General features: G+C 47.3%; 1 protein-coding gene across 1 annotated transcript in view; it reads left to right on the top strand.

Moving 5' to 3' along the window:
- Nucleotides 1-19,562, top strand: part of LOC139751372 (serine/threonine-protein kinase NIM1-like) — a 231,610-nt gene that overhangs the window by 198,036 nt on the left and 14,012 nt on the right. The window contains exons 6-8 of the mRNA XM_071666738.1: nucleotides 500-656; nucleotides 11,069-11,239; nucleotides 19,041-19,127. Of these exons, the coding sequence (XP_071522839.1) occupies nucleotides 500-656; nucleotides 11,069-11,239; nucleotides 19,041-19,127 (415 nt within the window). The remainder of the gene's footprint in view (nucleotides 1-499; nucleotides 657-11,068; nucleotides 11,240-19,040; nucleotides 19,128-19,562) is intronic.

Below are 19,562 nucleotides of genomic sequence, written 5' to 3'. Positions count from 1 at the left end.
TTCCAAAAGAAGGAACAGAGAAGAGGGCCAGGTGAGGATATTCCCTCAAAGGCCCAGTCCTCTGTTGTTAACGCTACCTCGCTATCGCGGGAAATGGCAAATAGTATGAAAAAAAAAAAATTATTATTATTATTATTATTATTATTATTATTATTATTATTATTATCATTATCATTATTATTACTATTATAATTCCCTGGGGATAGGGGAGAAAGAATACTTCCCACGTATTCCCTGCGTGTCGTAGAAGGCGACTAAAAGGGAAGGGAGCGGGGGGCTGGAAATCCTCCCCTCTCGTTTTTTTTTTTTTTTTTTTTTTTCCCAAAGAAGGAACAGAGAAGAGGGCCAGGTGAGGATATTCCTCAAAGACCCAGTCCTCTGTTCTTAACGCTACCTCGCTATCGCGGGAAATGGCAAATAGTATGAAAGAAAAAAAGATCATTATTATTATCATTATTATCATTATTATTATTATTATTATTATCATTATTATATCCAGGTTGTTCGAGGTGGTGGAGACGCTGTCTCGTATCCACCTGGTGATGGAGTTCGCGCCAGGCGGGGAGCTCTTCAACCGGGTCACGGCCGAGGGTCGCCTGCCGGAGAACGACTCAGCCAAGGTCTTCACTCAGGTCCTGGCTGCCATCACCTACCTGGTGAGTCCTCCATGATACCTCCCATCACCCACCTGGTGAGTCCCCCATGATACCTCCCATCACCTGCCTGGTGAGTCCCCCATGATACCTCCCATCACCCACCTGGTGAGTCCCCCATGATACCTCCCATCACCTACCTGGTGAGTCCCCCATGATACCTCCCATCACCTGCCTGGTGAGTCCCCCATGATACCTCCCATCACCTACCTGGTGAGTCCCCCATGATACCTCCCATCACCTGCCTGGTGAGTCCCCCATGATACCTCCCATCACCTACCTGGTGAGTCCCCCATGATACCTCCCATCACCTGCCTGGTGAGTCCCCCATGATACCTCCCATCATCCACCTGGTGAGTCCCCCATGATACCTCCCATCATCCACCTGGTGAGTCCCCCATGATACCTCCCATCATCCACCTGGTGAGTCCCCCATGATACCTCCCATCACCTACCTGGTGAGTCCCCCATGATACCTCCCATCACCCACCTGGTGAGTCCCCCATGATACCTCCCATCACCTGCCTGGTGAGTCCCCCATGATACCTCCCATCATCCACCTGGTGAGTCCCCCATGATACCTCCCATCATCCACCTGGTGAGTCCCCCATGATACCTCCCATCATCCACCTGGTGAGTCCCCCATGATACCTCCCATCACCTGCCTGGTGAGTCCCCCATGATACCTCCCATCATCCACCTGGTGAGTCCCCCATGATACCTCCCATCATCCACCTGGTGAGTCCCCCATGATACCTCCCATCATCCACCTGGTGAGTCCCCCATGATACCTCCCATCACCTGCCTGGTGAGTCCCCCATGATACCTCCCATCATCCACCTGGTGAGTCCCCCATGATACCTCCCATCACCTACCTGGTGAGTCCCCCATGATACCTCCCATCACCTGCCTGGTGAGTCCCCCATGATACCTCCCATCACCTACCTGGTGAGTCCTCCATGATACCTCCCATCACCTGCCTGGTGAGTCCCCCATGATACCTCCCATCACCTGCCTGGTGAGTCCTCCATGATACCTCCCATCACCTGCCTGGTGAGTCCTCCATGATACCTCCCATCACCTACCTGGTGAGTCCCCCATGATACCTCCCATCACCCACCTGGTGAGTCCCCCATGATACCTCCCATCACCTACCTGGTGAGTCCCCCATGATACCTCCCATCACCTACCTGGTGAGTCCTCCATGATACCTCCCATCACCCACCTGGTGAGTCCTCCATGATACCTCCCATCACCTGCCTGGTGAGTCCCCCATGATACCTCCCATCACCTACCTGGTGAGTCCTCCATGATACCTCCCATCACCTACCTGGTGAGTCCTCCATGATACCTCCCATCACCTGCCTGGTGAGTCCTCCATGATACCTCCCATCACCTGCCTGGTGAGTCCTCCATGATACCTCCCATCACCCACCTGGTGAGTCCCCCATGATACCTCCCATCACCTACCTGGTGAGTCCCCCATGATACCTCCCATCACCTGCCTGGTGAGTCCCCCATGATACCTCCCATCACCTGCCTGGTGAGTCCCCCATGATACCTCCCATCACCTGCCTGGTGAGTCCCCCATGATACCTCCCATCACCTACCTGGTGAGTCCTCCATGATACCTCCCATCACCTACCTGGTGAGTCCCCCATGATACCTCCCATCACCCACCTGGTGAGTCCCCCATGATACCTCCCATCACCCACCTGGTGAGTCCCCCATCTGGTGAGTCCCCCATCTGGTGAGTCCCCCACACCATCTTCCATATCCTCCTGAGGGCTGGTGATTTTCCTTCACGACCCACCATAGCCTCCTGTGGGCTGGTGATTCCCCCACAGCTCCCACCATAGCTTCCTGGGGGCTGGTGATTCCCCCACACCACCCACCGTAGCTGTGTGCTGGTCGTGCGTGGTGTAGGGTCGTGCTGCAGCCAGGGGGGTGGAGGTCACAATGTATCGTGGTTCCTGCTGGCGCAGTTCATGTGTGGCGACCGTAAAGTAGGTGTTGTGGTGGACAATATATTGGCAAGTTTGTATTCCAGAGCGAAGTCGTTCCAGCTTTCCAGAACGCTGCTCCAGTTCTTAGTTCATCGATTACCCCCCCCACCACTGGAAGTCAAGCCTCCGGGCCGCTTAACCCTGCACGAGAGTAAGTGGAAGGTCACGACTCACAGTTCACTGGCTGGTCAAGTGTTGTGGTTTATGACGTGTCAGGCAATGACGTAGACAACCAGACATCTTGTGTGTGGATGAGGTATGCAGAAAAATGTTATACCCAAATATGTGTGTGTATATATATATATATATATATATATATATATATATATATATATATATATATATATATATATATATATATATATATATACACGAACAAAGTGCATAGCGCACCTTCATAGAACATACAAACCTCCAACAGCCAGGATCGAACCCAGGATCCCTGTGCAAGAGGCGAGAAAGCTAACCGCTAGACTATGGGCCAGGCTTGTATGATATATATATATATATATATATATATATATATATATATATATATATATATATCTTTTTTTTTTTATACCTCGTCGCTGTCTCCCGCGTTTGCGAGGTAGCGCAAGGAAACAGACGAAAGAAATGGCCCAACCCCCCCCCCCCATACACATGTACATACACACGTCCACACACGCAAATATACATACCTACACAGCTTTCCATGGTTTACCCCGGACGCTTCACATGCCTTGATTCAATCCACTGACAGCACGTCAACCCCTGTATACCACATCGCTCCAATTCACTCTATTCCTTGCCCTCCTTTCACCCTCCTGCATGTTCAGGCCCCGATCACACAAAATCCCTTTCACTCCATCTTTCCACCTCCAATTTGGTCTCCCTCTTCTCCTCGTTCCCTCCACCTCCGACACATATATCCTCTTGGTCAATCTTTCCTCACTCATTCTCTCCATGTGCCCAAACCATTTCAAAACACCCTCTTCTGCTCTCTCAACCACGCTCTTTTTATTTCCACACATCTCTCTTACCCTTACGTTACTTACTCGATCAAACCACCTCACACCACACATTGTCCTCAAACATCTCATTTCCAGCACATCCATCCTCCTGCGAACAACTCTATCCATAGCCCACGCCTCGCAACCATACAACATTGTTGGAACCACTATTCCTTCAAACATACCCATTTTTGCTTTCCGGGATAATGTTCTCGACTTCCACACATTTTTCAAGGCTCCCAAAATTTTCGCCCCCTCCCCAACCCTATGATCCACTTCCGCTTCCATGGTTCCATCCGCTGACAGATCCACTCCCAGATATCTAAAACACTTCACTTCCTCCAGTTTTTCTCCATTCAAACTCACCTCCCAATTGACTTGACCCTCAACCCTACTGTACCTAATAACCTTGCTCTTATTCACATTCACTCTTAACTTTCTTCTTCCACACACCCCACCAAACTCCGTCACCAGCTTCTGCAGTTTCTCACATGAATCCGCCACCAGCGCTGTATCATCAGCGAACAACAACTGACTCACTTCCCAAGCTCTCTCATCCCCAACAGACTTCATACTTGCCCCTCTTTCCAAGACTCTTGCATTTACCTCCCTAACAACCCCATCCATAAACAAATTAAACAACCATGGAGACATCACACACCCCTGCCGCAAACCTACATTCACTGAGAACCAATCACTTTCCTCTCTTCCTACACGTACACATGCCTTACATCCTCGATAAAAACCTTTCACTGCTTCTAACAACTTGCCTCCCACACCATATATTCTTAATACCTTCCACAGAGCATCTCTATCAACTCCATCATATTCCTTCTCCAGATCCATAAATGCTACATACAAATCCATTTGCTTTTCTAAGTATTTCTCACATACATTCTTCAAAGCAAACACCTGATCCACACATCCTCTACCACTTCTGAAACCACACTGCTCTTCCCCAATCTGATGCTCTGTACATGCCTTCACCCTCTCAATCAATACCCTCCCATATAATTTACCAGGAATACTCAACAAACTTATACCTCTGTAATTTGAGCACTCACTCTTATCCCCTTTGCCTTTGTACAATGGCACTATGCACGCATTCCGCCAATCCTCAGGCACCTCACCATGAGTCATACATACATTGAATAACCTTACCAACCAGTCAACAACACAGTCACCCCCTTTTTTAATAAATTCCACTGCAATACCATCCAAACCTGCTGCCTTGCCGGCTTTCATCTTCCGCAAAGCTTTTACTACCTCTTCTCTGTTTACCAAATCATTTTCCCTAACCCTCTCACTTTGCACACCACCTCGACCCAAACACCCTATATCTGCCACTCTGTCATCAGACACATTCAACAAACCTTCAAAATACTCATTCCATCTCCTTCTCACATCACCACTACTTGTTATCACCTCCCCATTTACGCCCTTCACTGAAGTTCCCATTTGCTCCCTTGTCTTACGCACCCTATTTACCTCCCTCCAGAACATCTTTTTATTCTCCCTAAAATTTACTGATAGTCTCTCACCCCAACTCTCATTTGCCCTTTTTTTCACCTCTCGCACCTTTCTCTTGACCTCCTGTCTCTTTCTTTTATACTTCTCCCACTCAATTGCATTTTTTCCCTGCAAAAATCGTCCAAATGCCTCTCTCTTCTCTTTCACTAATACTCTTACTTCTTCATCCCACCACTCACTACCCTTTCTAAGCAGCCCACCTCCCACTCTTCTCATACCACAAGCATCTTTTGCGCAATCCATCACTGATTCCCTAAATACATCCCATTCCTCCCCCACTCCCCTTACTTCCATTGTTCTCACCTTTCTCCATTCTGTACACAGTCTCTCCTGATACTTCCTCACTCAGGTCTCCTTCCCAAGCTCCCTTACTCTCACCACCTTCTTCACCCCAACATTCACTCTTCTTTTCTGAAAACCCATACTAATCTTCACCTTAGCCTCCACAAGATAATGATCAGACATCCCTCCAGTTGCACCTCTCAGCACATTGACATCCAAAAGTCTCTCTTTCGCACGCCTGTCAATTAACACGTAATCCAATAACGCTCTCTGGCCATCTCTCCTACTTACATAAGTATACTTATGTATATCTCGCTTTTTAAACCAGGTATTCCCAATCATCAGTCCTTTTTCAGCACATAAATCTACAAGCTCTTCACCATTTCCATTTACAACACTAAACACCCCATGCATACCAATTATTCCCTCAACTATATATATATATATATATATATATATATATATATATATATATATATATATATTATTTTATTTTTTTTATTATACTTTGTCGCTGTCTCCCGCGTTTGCGAGGTAGCGCAAGGAAACAGACGAAAGAAATGGCCCAACCCCCCCCCCCCCATACACATGTATATACATACGTCCACAAACGCAAATATACAAACCTACACAGCTTTCCATGGTTTACCCCAGACGCTTCACATGCCCTGCTTCAATCCACTGACAGCACGTCAACCCCGGTATACCACATCGCTCCAATTCACTCTATTCCTTGCCCTCCTTTCACCCTCCTGCATGTTCAGGCCCCGATCACACAGAATCTTTTTCACTCCATCTTTCCACCTCCAATTTGGTCTCCCTCTTCTCCTTGTTCCCTCCACCTCCGACACATATATCCTCTTGGTCAATCTTTCCTCACTCATCCTCTCCATGTGCCCAAACCACTTCAAAACACCCTCTTCTGCTCTCTCAACCACGCTCTTTTTATTTCCACACATCTCTCTTACCCTTACGTTACTCACTCGATCAAACCACCTCACACCACACATTGTCCTCAAACATCTCATTTCCAGCACATCCATCCTCCTGCGCACAACTCTATCCATAGCCCACGCCTCGCAACCATACAACATTGTTGGAACCACTATTCCTTCAAACATACCCATTTTTGCTTTCCGAGATAATGTTCTCGACTTCCACACATTCTTCAAGGCCCCCAGGATTTTCGCCCCCTCCTCCACCCTATGATCCACTTCCGCTTCCATGGTTCCATCCGCTGCCAGATCCACTCCCAGATATCTAAAACACTTCACTTCCTCCAGTTTTTCTCCATTCAAACTCACCTCCCAATTGACTTGACCCTTAACCCTACTGTACCTAATAACCTTGCTCTTATTCACATTTACTCTTAACTTTCTTCTTCCACACACTTTTCCAAACTCAGTCACCAGCTTCTGCAGTTTCTCACATGAATCAGCCACCAGCGCTGTATCATCAGCGAACAACAACTGACTCACTTCCCAAGCTCTCTCATCCCCAACAGACTTCATACTTGCCCCTCTTTCCAAAACTCTTGCATTTACCTCCCTAACAACCCCATCCATAAACAAATTAAACAACCATGGAGACATCACACACCCCTGCCGCAAACCTACATTCACTGAGAACCAATCACTTTCCTCTTTTCCTACACGTACACATGCCTTACATCCTCGATAAAAACTTTTCACTGCTTCTAACAACTTGCCTCCCACACCATATATTCTTAATACCTTCCACAGAGCATCTCTATCAACTCTATCATATGCCTTCTCCAGATCCATAAATGCTACATACAAATCCATTTGCTTTTCTAAGTATTTCTCACATACATTCTTCAAAGCAAACACCTGATCCACACATCCTCTACCACTTCTGAAACCACACTGCTCTTCCCCAATCTGATGCTCTGTACATGCCTTCACCCTCTCAATCAATACCCTCCCATATAATTTACCAGGAATACTCAACAAACTTATACCTCTGTAATTTGAGCACTCACTCTTATCCCCTTTGCCTTTGTACAATGGCACTATGCACGCATTCCGCCAATCCTCAGGCACCTCACCATGAGTCATACATACATTAAATAACCTTACCAACCAGTCAACAATACAGTCACCCCCTTTTTTAATAAATTCCACTGCAATACCATCCAAACCCGCTGCCTTGCCGGCTTTCATCTTCCGCAAAGCTTTCACTACCTCTTCTCTGTTTACCAAATCATTTTCCCTAACCCTCTCACTTTGCACACCACCTCGACCAAAACACCCTATATCTGCCACTCTATCATCAAACACATTCAACAAACCTTCAAAATACTCACTCCATCTCCTTCTCACATCACCACTACTTGTTATCACCTCCCCACTTGCGCCCTTCACCGAAGTTCCCATTTGCTCCCTTGTCTTACACACTTTATTTACCTCCTTCCAGAACATCTTTTTATTCTCCCTAAAATTTGATGATACTCTCTCACCCCAACTCTCATTTGCCCTTTTTTTCACCTCTTGCACCTTTCTCTTGACCTCCTGTCTCTTTCTTTTATACATCTCCCACTCAATTGCATTTTTTCCCTGCAAAAATCGTCCAAATGCCTCTCTCTTCTCTTTCACTAATACTCTTACTTCTTCATCCCACCACTCACTACCCTTTCTAATCAACCCACCTCCCACTCTTCTCATGCCACAAGCATCTTTTGCGCAATCCATCACTGATTCCCTAAATACATCCCATTCCTCCCCCACTCCCCTTACTTCCATTGTTCTCACCTTTTTCCATTCTGTACTCAGTCTCTCCTGGTACTTCCTCACACAGGTCTCCTTCTCAAGCTCACTTACTCTCACCACCCTCTTCACCCCAACATTCAACATTCCCTGGGGATAGGGGAGAAACAATACTTCCCACGTATTCCCTGCGTGTCGTAGAGGGCGACTAAAAGAGAAGGGAGCGGGGGGCTGGAAATCCTCCCCTCTCGTTTTTCTTTTTTTTTTATCTTCCAAACGAAGGAACAGAGAAGGGGGACAGGTGAGGATATTCCCTCAAAGGCCCAGTCCTCTGTTCTTAACGCTACCTCGCTATCGCGGGAAATGGCGAATAGTATGAAAGGAAAGAAAGATATATATATATATATATATATATATATATATATATATATATATATATATATATATATATATATATTGCTTTGTTGCTGTCTCCCGCGTTAGCGAGGTAGCGCAAGGAAACAGACGAAAGAATGGCCCAACCCACCCACATACACATGTATATACATACACGTCCACACACGCAAATATACATACCTATGCATCACAACGTATACATATATATACACACACAGACATATACATATATACACATGTACATAATTTATACTGTCTGCCTTTATTCATTTCCATCGCCACCCCGCCACACATGAAATAACAACCCCCTCCCCCCTCATGTGCGCGAGGTAGCGCTAGGAAAAGACAACAAAGGCCACATTCGTTCACACTCAGTCTCTAGCTGTCATGTAATAATGCACCGAAACCACCGCTCCCTTTCCACATCCAGACCCCACAAAACTTTCCATGGTTTACCCCAGACGCTTCACATGCCCTGGTTCAATCCATTGACAGCACATCGATCCCGGTATACTACATCGTTCCAATTCACTCTATTCCTTGCACGCCTTTCACCCTCCTGTATATTCAGGCCCCAATCACTTAAAATCTTTTTCACTCCATCTTTTCACCTCCAATTTGGTCTCCCACTTCTTGTTCCCTCCACCTCTGACACATATATTCTCTTGGTCAATCTTTCCTCACTCATTCTCTCCGTGTGCCAAAACCATTTCAAGACACCCTCCTCTGCTCTCTCAACCACACTCTTTTTATTACCACACATCTCTCTTACCCTACTATTACTTACACGATCAAACCACCTCACACCACATATTGACTTCAAACATCTCATTTCCAGCACATCCACCCTCCTCCGCACAATTCTATCCATTGCCCACGCCTCGCAACCATATAACATTGGTGGGACCACTATTCCTTCAAACATACCCATTTTTGCTTCCCGAGATAATGTTCTCGACTTCCACACACTCTTCAACGCTCCCAGAACTTTCGCCCCCTCCCCCACCCTATCATTCACTTCCGTTCCATGGTTCCATCCGCTGCCAAATCCACTCCCAGATATCTAAAACACTTCACTTCCTCCAGTTTCCAGCCCCCCTGTGTGTTGTGTTGGAATTTACAAACTATATGAATGGTTTGCACATAATGATGTGGATTGTCTGTGTTAAACATGTAGTGCAGAATGTATTGAAAAATCACATGAGATGAAATCTGAACTACTACCGAATTGCGATTTCACCTTCATAACTATCATCAGAGATGTGTGGTAATAAAAAGAGATTGAGAGAGAAGAAGAGGGAGTGTTGAAATTTTTGGTCACATGGAGAAAATGAGTGAGGAAAGATTGGCAAAGAGGATATATGTGTCAGAGGTGGAGAGAACGAGGAGAACTGAGAGACCAAATTGGAGGTGGAAGGATGGATGGAAGGTGGGTGAGAGGCGTACAAGGAATAGAGGGAATTGGAACGATGTGGTTTACCGGGGTCGACGTGCTGTCATTGGATTGAACCAGGTCATGTGGAGCGTCTGGGGTAAACCATGGAAAGTTTTGTAGGGCCTGGATGTGGAAAGGGAGCTGTGGTTTCGGTGCATTACAAGTGACAGCTAGAGACTGAGTGTGAACGAATGTGGCATTTTTTGGACTGTTTCCTGATGCTACCCGACGACGCGGGAAACGGCGATCAAGTATAGTAAATAATAGATATCAATGATATATACTTGAGTTTTAGGATATTTGTTTTAGGTTGTAGATGGCGTAGGTGGTGCATGACATTTCCACTGCGTATCAGAGGAAGGTTTAGGGCTGGGTTGGTATGTACAGTGTGTAAGGTTATCGTTCATCAGCCAGGGAAAGGAGAGCTGTTTAACTTGATTTTTTTTTTTCCTGCAGAAAATGTGGAAAAAAAGTCATGATACTTAAAGAAATTATGAATACTAGAAACATACTCAAAAGAATGTGTGCATGTGGTTCATCCAATCAGCTTAAAGTCACTAGCTTTTTCATCCAATCAGCATGAAGTGCTATCCGTCCTCCACCAATCAGGTCAAGGCGCCTTTGTTCACTGTGCCTGCGTGACGGACTTTGAAAGTTTTCGTTATATTGACTAAATACGAAAGAAGGTAAACGATTGTGTGTGTGTTATAACCCGGCTCGCTCTGAGGTAATGGGTCATGTGAGGCAGAAACTCCTGTATAACAACGACTGACCGTAATGCAACAGTGAGGCACACGAGCTGACCTTTCGACCAAGTGATGGTTGCCACACACATCAAGTACATGACTCGACCTTTGTTGACCTTGTTGACCTCTAGATATTACACGAACGTGACCACCCTCCTCACTAGATCTCTTCGTCTGTTCTCGTGATAATCTTGGATGGCTTTTCCCCCCGCCTCATCCAAACACTTCTCTGCCTTATTAAGACTTGTCCTAACCCCGTATTGGAAGATGACCTTATCCTTGTGATCCTCTGACCCCCACAGCACAGCCTCTCCATCATCCACCGGGACATCAAGGCTGAGAACGTCTTCCTGGCGGGTCCTGGTCATGTCAAACTGGGCGACTTCGGCTTCTCCACGCGGGTCAACGATCTCCAGCAGCAGCTCAGTACCTTCTGCGGCTCCCCGCCCTACGCTGCTCCTGAGCTGTACAAGGTGGGTCAGCTGCGACAGGTCTGCTTTAAGGGGAAGGGATGGTGTGTGGAACGAGGTAGGAGCACGAGGGGGACCTACATATCCTCTGTTCTAGTGTCCATATCAGACACTTCTTCCTCCTCCCCCATACTTTTTCAAAGGCGATGTCTTACTTCTGGTTTTACTTTGTCATCTCTGGTCGTAGTTACTATCTGCAGACGTCTGGCCGCGGAACTAGCAAGTTTCTTGAAGTATTCTAGGTCCATGTTTAGGGTCCATCAGGTCTTGAACTGAACGAGGCGAGGCACTGATCGGGTGTTGCCTACTGAGCAGCCACCCGATCGTGCGTACTGAGTGACCAATACACCGATAAGTATCATGTGTTCCCACATTTGGACTTCCTCTTCTTTAGAAAGGTAAGAGCCAGCCATCTTGAAGCACAGGTGGGAGAAATACATCGCCCAGAAGCTCCCTCAAGATAACCTGAGGCACACTGAGGCGGGAACTTGCTGGTGCTTTCACCGTAAGAAACACTAATGTCAGCGACCAGATGTACAATGATTTCCACCATAGAGCGTCATATGCTTGTACCCGTAATACACCTTAGTCGTACATCGCTTTTGAAAATATATAGGGGCAGACAACGGGGTTATATTTGTACATTTCCTTCTTGATAGGTAATGCACTGGATACTGGATAGGGTTCTAACCTAGATATGAAAGATAGAATTCGAGAACAGGCATGTATATAGAACAGGCATACAGACCATGTTGCTGTAACTTATTATAACATACTATCCGAAGATGTAAAGTTGTAAAACACAGAAGATGCATGATGGTATCTTACATACGTCTGAAACATAAGTCATGATTTGTGAGCCCCGGGCCAGGCTGTGGTCCACACATTATCTGGAGCTCCTGACGAAGGTGATTAAGATCTCTCACTTGGTAGTCATGACTAGGCGTTGACGGCTGTAATGACCCTGACGTGTGTAAGGCCGGGAACCTCAGGTAACCAGCCAACCTTTGAACAGCCTGCAGGTACAACGCTAGGCTGTATGATTTGTACCAGTCGATCCACAGTCTGCCCAGCTGTTTATCCTGTAGGGGCTGGTCAATGAAATATGTACTTGGGTTAGGCTAAGGTATATATATATATATATATATATATATATATATATATATATATATATATATATATATATCGAATAAGTAATGAAAGGGTAAGACAGATGTGTGGTAATAAAAAGAGTGTGGTTGAGAGAGCAGAAGAGGGTGTTTTGAAATGGTTTGGTCACATGGAGAGAATGAGTGAGGAAAGATTGACAAAGAGGATATATGTGTCAGAGGTGGAGGGAACGAGGAGAAGTGGGTGACCAAATTGGAGGTGGAAAGATGGAGTGAAAAAGATTTTGAGTGATCGGGGCCTGGACATGCAGGAGGGTGAAAAGCGTGCAAGGAATAGAGTGAATTGGAACGATGTGGTATACCGGGGTCGACGTGCTGTCAGTGGATTGAACCAGGGCATGTGAAGCGTCTAGGGTGAACCATGGAATGTCTTGTGGGGCCTGGTTGTGGAAAGGGAGCTGTGATTTCGGTGCATTATACATGACAGCTAGAGACTGAGTGTGAACGAATGTGGCCTTTCATTTCATGTGTGGTGGGGTGGCGACGGGAATGATTAAGGGCAGAAAGTATGAATTATGTACATGTGTATATATGTATATGTCTGTGTGTGTATATATATGTATACGTTGAGATGTATAGATATGTATATGTGCTGTGTGTGGACGTGTATGCATATGCATGTGTATGTGGGTGGGTTGGGCCATTCTTTCTTCTGTTTCCTTGCGCTACCTCGCTAGCGCGGGAGACAGCGACAAAGTATAGTAATAATTAATATATATACATATATATATATATATATATATATATATATATATATATATATATATATATATATATATATATATATATATATATATATATATTATAGCGTAAATATGATGGCCCTGATTACGTCATTTAGTTACCCTAGTACCATTTCAACTGACATATGAGAGACTAACAATTAATGACCTTTTGTAATATCAGAAATTGTTTAACTAATCACCATAAAATCTTTAAGCTTATATAAGAGACAATTCAGCGAGACAGATAAATTGACAATAAAGAGTTTATCAAGGTTACAACAAGAAATTTGTTTACTAAAATAGACCATGATGTTGCCAAGATGTTAAGTATGTTGTGTTTATATTGATTTGGAGAGATAAATCCCAGGTTTTGATTGGTAATGTTGGTAGTGATGACGAGCATGATGTCAGAAAAGTAGCGTAGACGAAGTGGACAGGAGATATGTCATGTTGGAGACCACCTTTGTTTTAGATTATATATAAACGGCACTGGGAAATTTTTGAAGGGTCAGGTATGCATGAATTTGAAGGATCTGAAGTGTTTTAGATACCTGGAGGTGGACGGGGCATGGATTGGAGCCATGAGTCATCGGGTGGGTGAGGGGATGAATGTTCTGGGAGCATTGAGGAATGACTGGAAAGAGACAGTCCACGAGCCTACGTAGAAGTGACGCTAATATTAGACTTACTGTGATGCATCGCCTGTTTCCTACAACACCATTGCCTTTGTCATCATTACCTGATGTGTCTGTATTGTACACAGAAGATGCACATGGTGTAGCTTTATGTGTGTGTGTGTGTGTGTGTGTGTGTGTGTGTGTGTGTGTGTGTGTGTGTGTGTTGCCAGTCATCATGTGACCAGAGTCATTGTCGTCTGTGTGTGTGTGTGTGTTGTGTGTGTGTGTGTGTGTGTGTGTGTGTGTTGTTGCCAGTCATCATGTGACCACAGTCATTGTCGTCATCAGGATGAGTCTTACGTCGGGCCAGCGGTGTGTGTGTGTGTGTGTGTGTGTGTGTGTGTGTGTGTGTGTGTGTGTTGCCAGTCATCATGTGACCACAGTCATTGTCGTCATCAGGATGAGTCTTACGTCGGGCCAGCGGTGTGTGTGTGTGTGTGTGTGTGTGTGTGTGTGTGTTGCCAGTCATCATGTGACCACAGTGATTGTCGTCATCAGGATGAGTCTTACGTCGGGCCAGCGGTGTGTGTGTGTGTGTGTGTGTGTGTGTGTGTGTGTGTTGCCAGTCATCATGTGACCACAGTCATTGTCGTCATCAGGATGAGTCTTACGTCGGGCCAGCGGTGTGTGTGTGTGTGTGTGTGTGTGTGTGTGTGTGTGTGTGTGTGTGTGTGTGTTGCCAGTCATCATGTGACCACAGTCATTGTCGTCATCAGGATGAGTCTTACGTCGGGCCAGCGGTGTGTGTGTGTGTGTGTGTGTGTGTGTGTGTGTGTGTGTTGCCAGTCATCATGTGACCACAGTCATTGTCGTCATCAGGATGAGTCTTACGTCGGGCCAGCGGTGTGTGTGTGTGTGTGTGTGTGTGTGTGTGTGTGTGTGTGTGTGTGTTGCCAGTCATCATGTGACCACAGTCATTGTCGTCATCAGGATGAGTCTTACGTCGGGCCAGCGGTGTGTGTGTGTGTGTGTGTGTGTGTGTGTGTGTGTGTGTGTGTTGCCAGTCATCATGTGACCACAGTCATTGTCGTCATCAGGATGAGTCTTACGTCGGGCCAGCGGTGTGTGTGTGTGTGTGTGTGTGTGTGTGTGTGTGTGTGTGTGTGTGTGTTGCCAGTCATCATGTGACCACAGTCATTGTCGTCATCAGGATGAGTCTTACGTCGGGCCAGCGGTGTGTGTGTGTGTGTGTGTGTGTGTGTGTGTGTGTGTGTTGCCAGTCATCATGTGACCACAGTCATTGTCGTCATCAGGATGAGTCTTACGTCGGGCCAGCGGTGTGTGTGTGTGTGTGTGTGTGTGTGTGTGTGTGTGTGTGTGTGTGTTGCCAGTCATCATGTGACCACAGTCATTGTCGTCATCAGGATGAGTCTTACGTCGGGCCAGCGGTGTGTGTGTGTGTGTGTGTGTGTGTGTGTGTGTGTGTGTGTGTGTTGCCAGTCATCATGTGACCACAGTCATTGTCGTCATCAGGATGAGTCTTACGTCGGGCCAGCGGTGTGTGTGTGTGTGTGTGTGTGTGTGTGTGTGTGTGTGTGTGTGTGTTGCCAGTCATCATGTGACCACAGTCATTGTCGTCATCAGGATGAGTCTTACGTCGGGCCAGCGGTGTGTGTGTGTGTGTGTGTGTGTGTGTGTGTGTGTGTGTGTGTTGCCAGTCATCATGTGACCACAGTCATTGTCGTCATCAGGATGAGTCTTACGTCGGGCCAGCGGTGTGTGTGTGTGTGTGTGTGTGTGTGTGTGTGTGTTGCCAGTCATCATGTGACCACAGTCATTGTCGTCATCAGGATGAGTCTTACGTCGGGCCAGCGGTGTGTGTGTGTGTGTGTGTGTGTGTGTGTGTGTGTGTGTGTTGCCAGTCATCATGTGACCACAGTCATTGTCGTCATCAGGATGAGTCTTACGTCGGGCCAGCGGTGTGTGTGTGTGTGTGTGTGTGTGTGTGTGTGTTGCCAGTCATCATGTGACCACCAGTCATTGTCGTCATCAGGATGAGTCTTACGTCGGGCCAGCGGTGTGTGTGTGTGGTGTGTGTGTGTGTGTTGCCAGTCATCATGTGACCACAGTCATTGTCGTCATCAGGATGAGTCTTACGTCGGGCCAGCGGTGTGTGTGTGTGTGTGTGTGTGTGTTGTTGCCAGTCATCATGTGACCACAGTCATTGTCGTCATCAGGATGAGTCTTACGTCGGGCCAGCGGTGTGTGTGTGTGTGTGTGTGTGTGTGTGTGTGTGTGTGTTGCCAGTCATCATGTGACCACAGTCATTGTCGTCATCAGGATGAGTCTTACGTCGGGCCAGCGGTGTGTGTGTGTGTGTGTGTGTGTGTGTGTGTGTGTTGCCAGTCATCATGTGACCACAGTCATTGTCGTCATCAGGATGAGTCTTACGTCGGGCCAGCGGTGTGTGTGTGTGTGTGTGTGTGTGTGTGTGTGTTGCCAGTCATCATGTGACCACAGTCATTGTCGTCATCAGGATGAGTCTTACGTCGGGCCAGCGGTGTGTGTGTGTGTGTGTGTGTGTGTGTGTGTGTGTGTTGCCAGTCATCATGTGACCACAGTCATTGTCGTCATCAGGATGAGTCTTACGTCGGGCCAGCGGTGTGTGTGTGTGTGTGTGTGTGTGTGTGTGTGTGTGTGTGTGTTGCCAGTCATCATGTGACCACAGTCATTGTCGTCATCAGGATGAGTCTTACGTCGGGCCAGCGGTGTGTGTGTGTGTGTGTGTGTGTGTGTGTGTTGCCAGTCATCATGTGACCACAGTCATTGTCGTCATCAGGATGAGTCTTACGTCGGGCCAGCGGTGTGTGTGTGTGTGTGTGTGTGTGTGTGTGTGTGTTGCCAGTCATCATGTGACCACAGTCATTGTCGTCATCAGGATGAGTCTTACGTCGGGCCAGCGGTGTGTGTGTGTGTGTGTGTGTGTGTGTGTGTGTGTGTTGCCAGTCATCATGTGACCACAGTCATTGTCGTCATCAGGATGAGTCTTACGTCGGGCCAGCGGTGTGTGTGTGTGTGTGTGTGTGTGTGTGTGTGTGTGTTGCCAGTCATCATGTGACCACAGTCATTGTCGTCATCAGGATGAGTCTTACGTCGGGCCAGCGGTGTGTGTGTGTGTGTGTGTGTGTGTGTGTGTGTGTGTGTTGCCAGTCATCATGTGACCACAGTCATTGTCGTCATCAGGATGAGTCTTACGTCGGGCCAGCGGTGTGTGTGTGTGTGTGTGTGTGTGTGTGTGTGTGTGTGTTGCCAGTCATCATGTGACCACAGTCATTGTCGTCATCAGGATGAGTCTTACGTCGGGCCAGCGGTGTGTGTGTGTGTGTGTGTGTGTGTGTGTGTGTGTTGCCAGTCATCATGTGACCACAGTCATTGTCGTCATCAGGATGAGTCTTACGTCGGGCCAGCGGTGTGTGTGTGTGTGTGTGTGTGTGTGTGTGTGTGTGTTGCCAGTCATCATGTGACCACAGTCATTGTCGTCATCAGGATGAGTCTTACGTCGGGCCAGCGGTGTGTGTGTGTGTGTGTGTGTGTGTGTGTGTGTGTGTTGCCAGTCATCATGTGACCACAGTCATTGTCGTCATCAGGATGAGTCTTACGTCGGGCCAGCGGTGTGTGTGTGTGTGTGTGTGTGTGTGTGTGTGTGTTGCCAGTCATCATGTGACCACAGTCATTGTCGTCATCAGGATGAGTCTTACGTCGGGCCAGCGGTGTGTGTGTGTGTGTGTGTGTGTGTGTGTGTGTGTGTTGCCAGTCATCATGTGACCACAGTCATTGTCGTCATCAGGATGAGTCTTACGTCGGGCCAGCGGTGTGTGTGTGTGTGTGTGTGTGTGTGTGTGTGTGTTGCCAGTCATCATGTGACCACAGTCATTGTCGTCATCAGGATGAGTCTTACGTCGGGCCAGCGGTGTGTGTGTGTGTGTGTGTGTGTGTGTGTGTGTGTGTGTGTGTTGCCAGTCATCATGTGACCACAGTCATTGTCGTCATCAGGATGAGTCTTACGTCGGGCCAGCGGTGTGTGTGTGTGTGTGTGTGTGTGTGTGTGTGTGTGTTGCCAGTCATCATGTGACCACAGTCATTGTCGTCATCAGGATGAGTCTTACGTCGGGCCAGCGGTGTGTGTGTGTGTGTGTGTGTGTGTGTGTGTGTGTGTGTTGCCAGTCATCATGTGACCACAGTCATTGTCGTCATCAGGATGAGTCTTACGTCGGGCCAGCGGTGTGTGTGTGTGTGTGTGTGTGTGTGTGTGTGTGTGTGTTGCCAGTCATCATGTGACCACAGTCATTGTCGTCATCAGGATGAGTCTTACGTCGGGCCAGCGGTGTGTGTGTGTGTGTGTGTGTGTGTGTGTGTGTGTGTGTTGCCAGTCATCATGTGACCACAGTCATTGTCGTCATCAGGATGAGTCTTACGTCGGGCCAGCGGTGTGTGTGTGTGTGTGTGTGTGTGTGTGTGTGTGTTGCCAGTCATCATGTGACCACAGTCATTGTCGTCATCAGGATGAGTCTTACGTCGGGCCAGCGGTGTGTGTGTGTGTGTGTGTGTGTGTGTGTGTGTGTGTGTTGCCAGTCATCATGTGACCACAGTCATTGTCGTCATCAGGATGAGTCTTACGTCGGGCCAGCGGTGTGTGTGTGTGTGTGTGTGTGTGTGTGTGTGTGTGTGTTGCCAGTCATCATGTGACCACAGTCATTGTCGTCATCAGGATGAGTCTTACGTCGGGCCAGCGGTGTGTGTGTGTGTGTGTGTGTGTGTGTGTGTGTGTGTGTTGCCAGTCATCATGTGACCACAGTCATTGTCGTCATCAGGATGAGTCTTACGTCGGGCCAGCGGTGTGTGTGTGTGTGTGTGTGTGTGTGTGTGTGTGTGTGTGTTGCCAGTCATCATGTGACCACAGTCATTGTCGTCATCAGGATGAGTCTTACGTCGGGCCAGCGGTGTGTGTGTGTGTGTGTGTGTGTGTGTGTGTGTGTGTGTGTGTTGCCAGTCATCATGTGACCACAGTCATTGTCGTCATCAGGATGAGTCTTACGTCGGGCCAGCGGTGTGTGTGTGTGTGTGTGTGTGTGTGTGTGTGTGTGTGTGTTGCCAGTCATCATGTGACCACAGTCATTGTCGTCATCAGGATGAGTCTTACGTCGGGCCAGCGGTGTGTGTGTGTGTGTGTGTGTGTGTGTGTGTGTGTGTGTGTTGCCAGTCATCATGTGACCACAGTCATTGTCGTCATCAGGATGAGTCTTACGTCGGGCCAGCGGTGGACATCTGGGCTCTGGGCGTCCTGCTGTTCTTCATCTTGACTGCCGACATGCCTTTTAAGGTAAGCCATGGGCCTTTTAAGGTATGTTATTGGTTTTTTAAGGTAAGTTATGGGCCTTTTAAGGTAAGGTATGTGCCTTTTAAGGTAAGTCATAGGCCTTTTTTAATTAGGTCATGGGCCTTTTAAGGTGAGTTACGGGCCTTTTTGAATTAGGTCATGGGCCTTTTAAGGTAAGTCACGGGCCTTTTTTAATTAGGTCATGGGCCTTTTAAGGTGAGTCACGGGCCTTTTTGAATTAGGTCATGGGCCTTTTAAGGTGAGTCACGGGCCTTTTTGAATTAGGTCATGGGCCTTTTAAGGTAAGTTATGGGCCTTTTAAAGCAGGTCCTCTGCCTTTTCGAGCTGGATCATCCATAATGATAACACCCATCCATCAGTTACTAGCGGGGGGGGGGGGGGGGGGCCTAACACCATCATGTCCCTGAGTTACTGTTA

The sequence above is a fragment of the Panulirus ornatus genome, chromosome 11 (assembly GCF_036320965.1).
Source record: "Panulirus ornatus isolate Po-2019 chromosome 11, ASM3632096v1, whole genome shotgun sequence".
In the NCBI taxonomy this organism is placed as follows: Eukaryota; Metazoa; Arthropoda; class Malacostraca; order Decapoda; family Palinuridae; genus Panulirus; species Panulirus ornatus.
The sequence above is the reverse complement of the archived record's forward strand: the minus strand, read 5'-3'. Positions and strand labels throughout refer to the sequence as shown.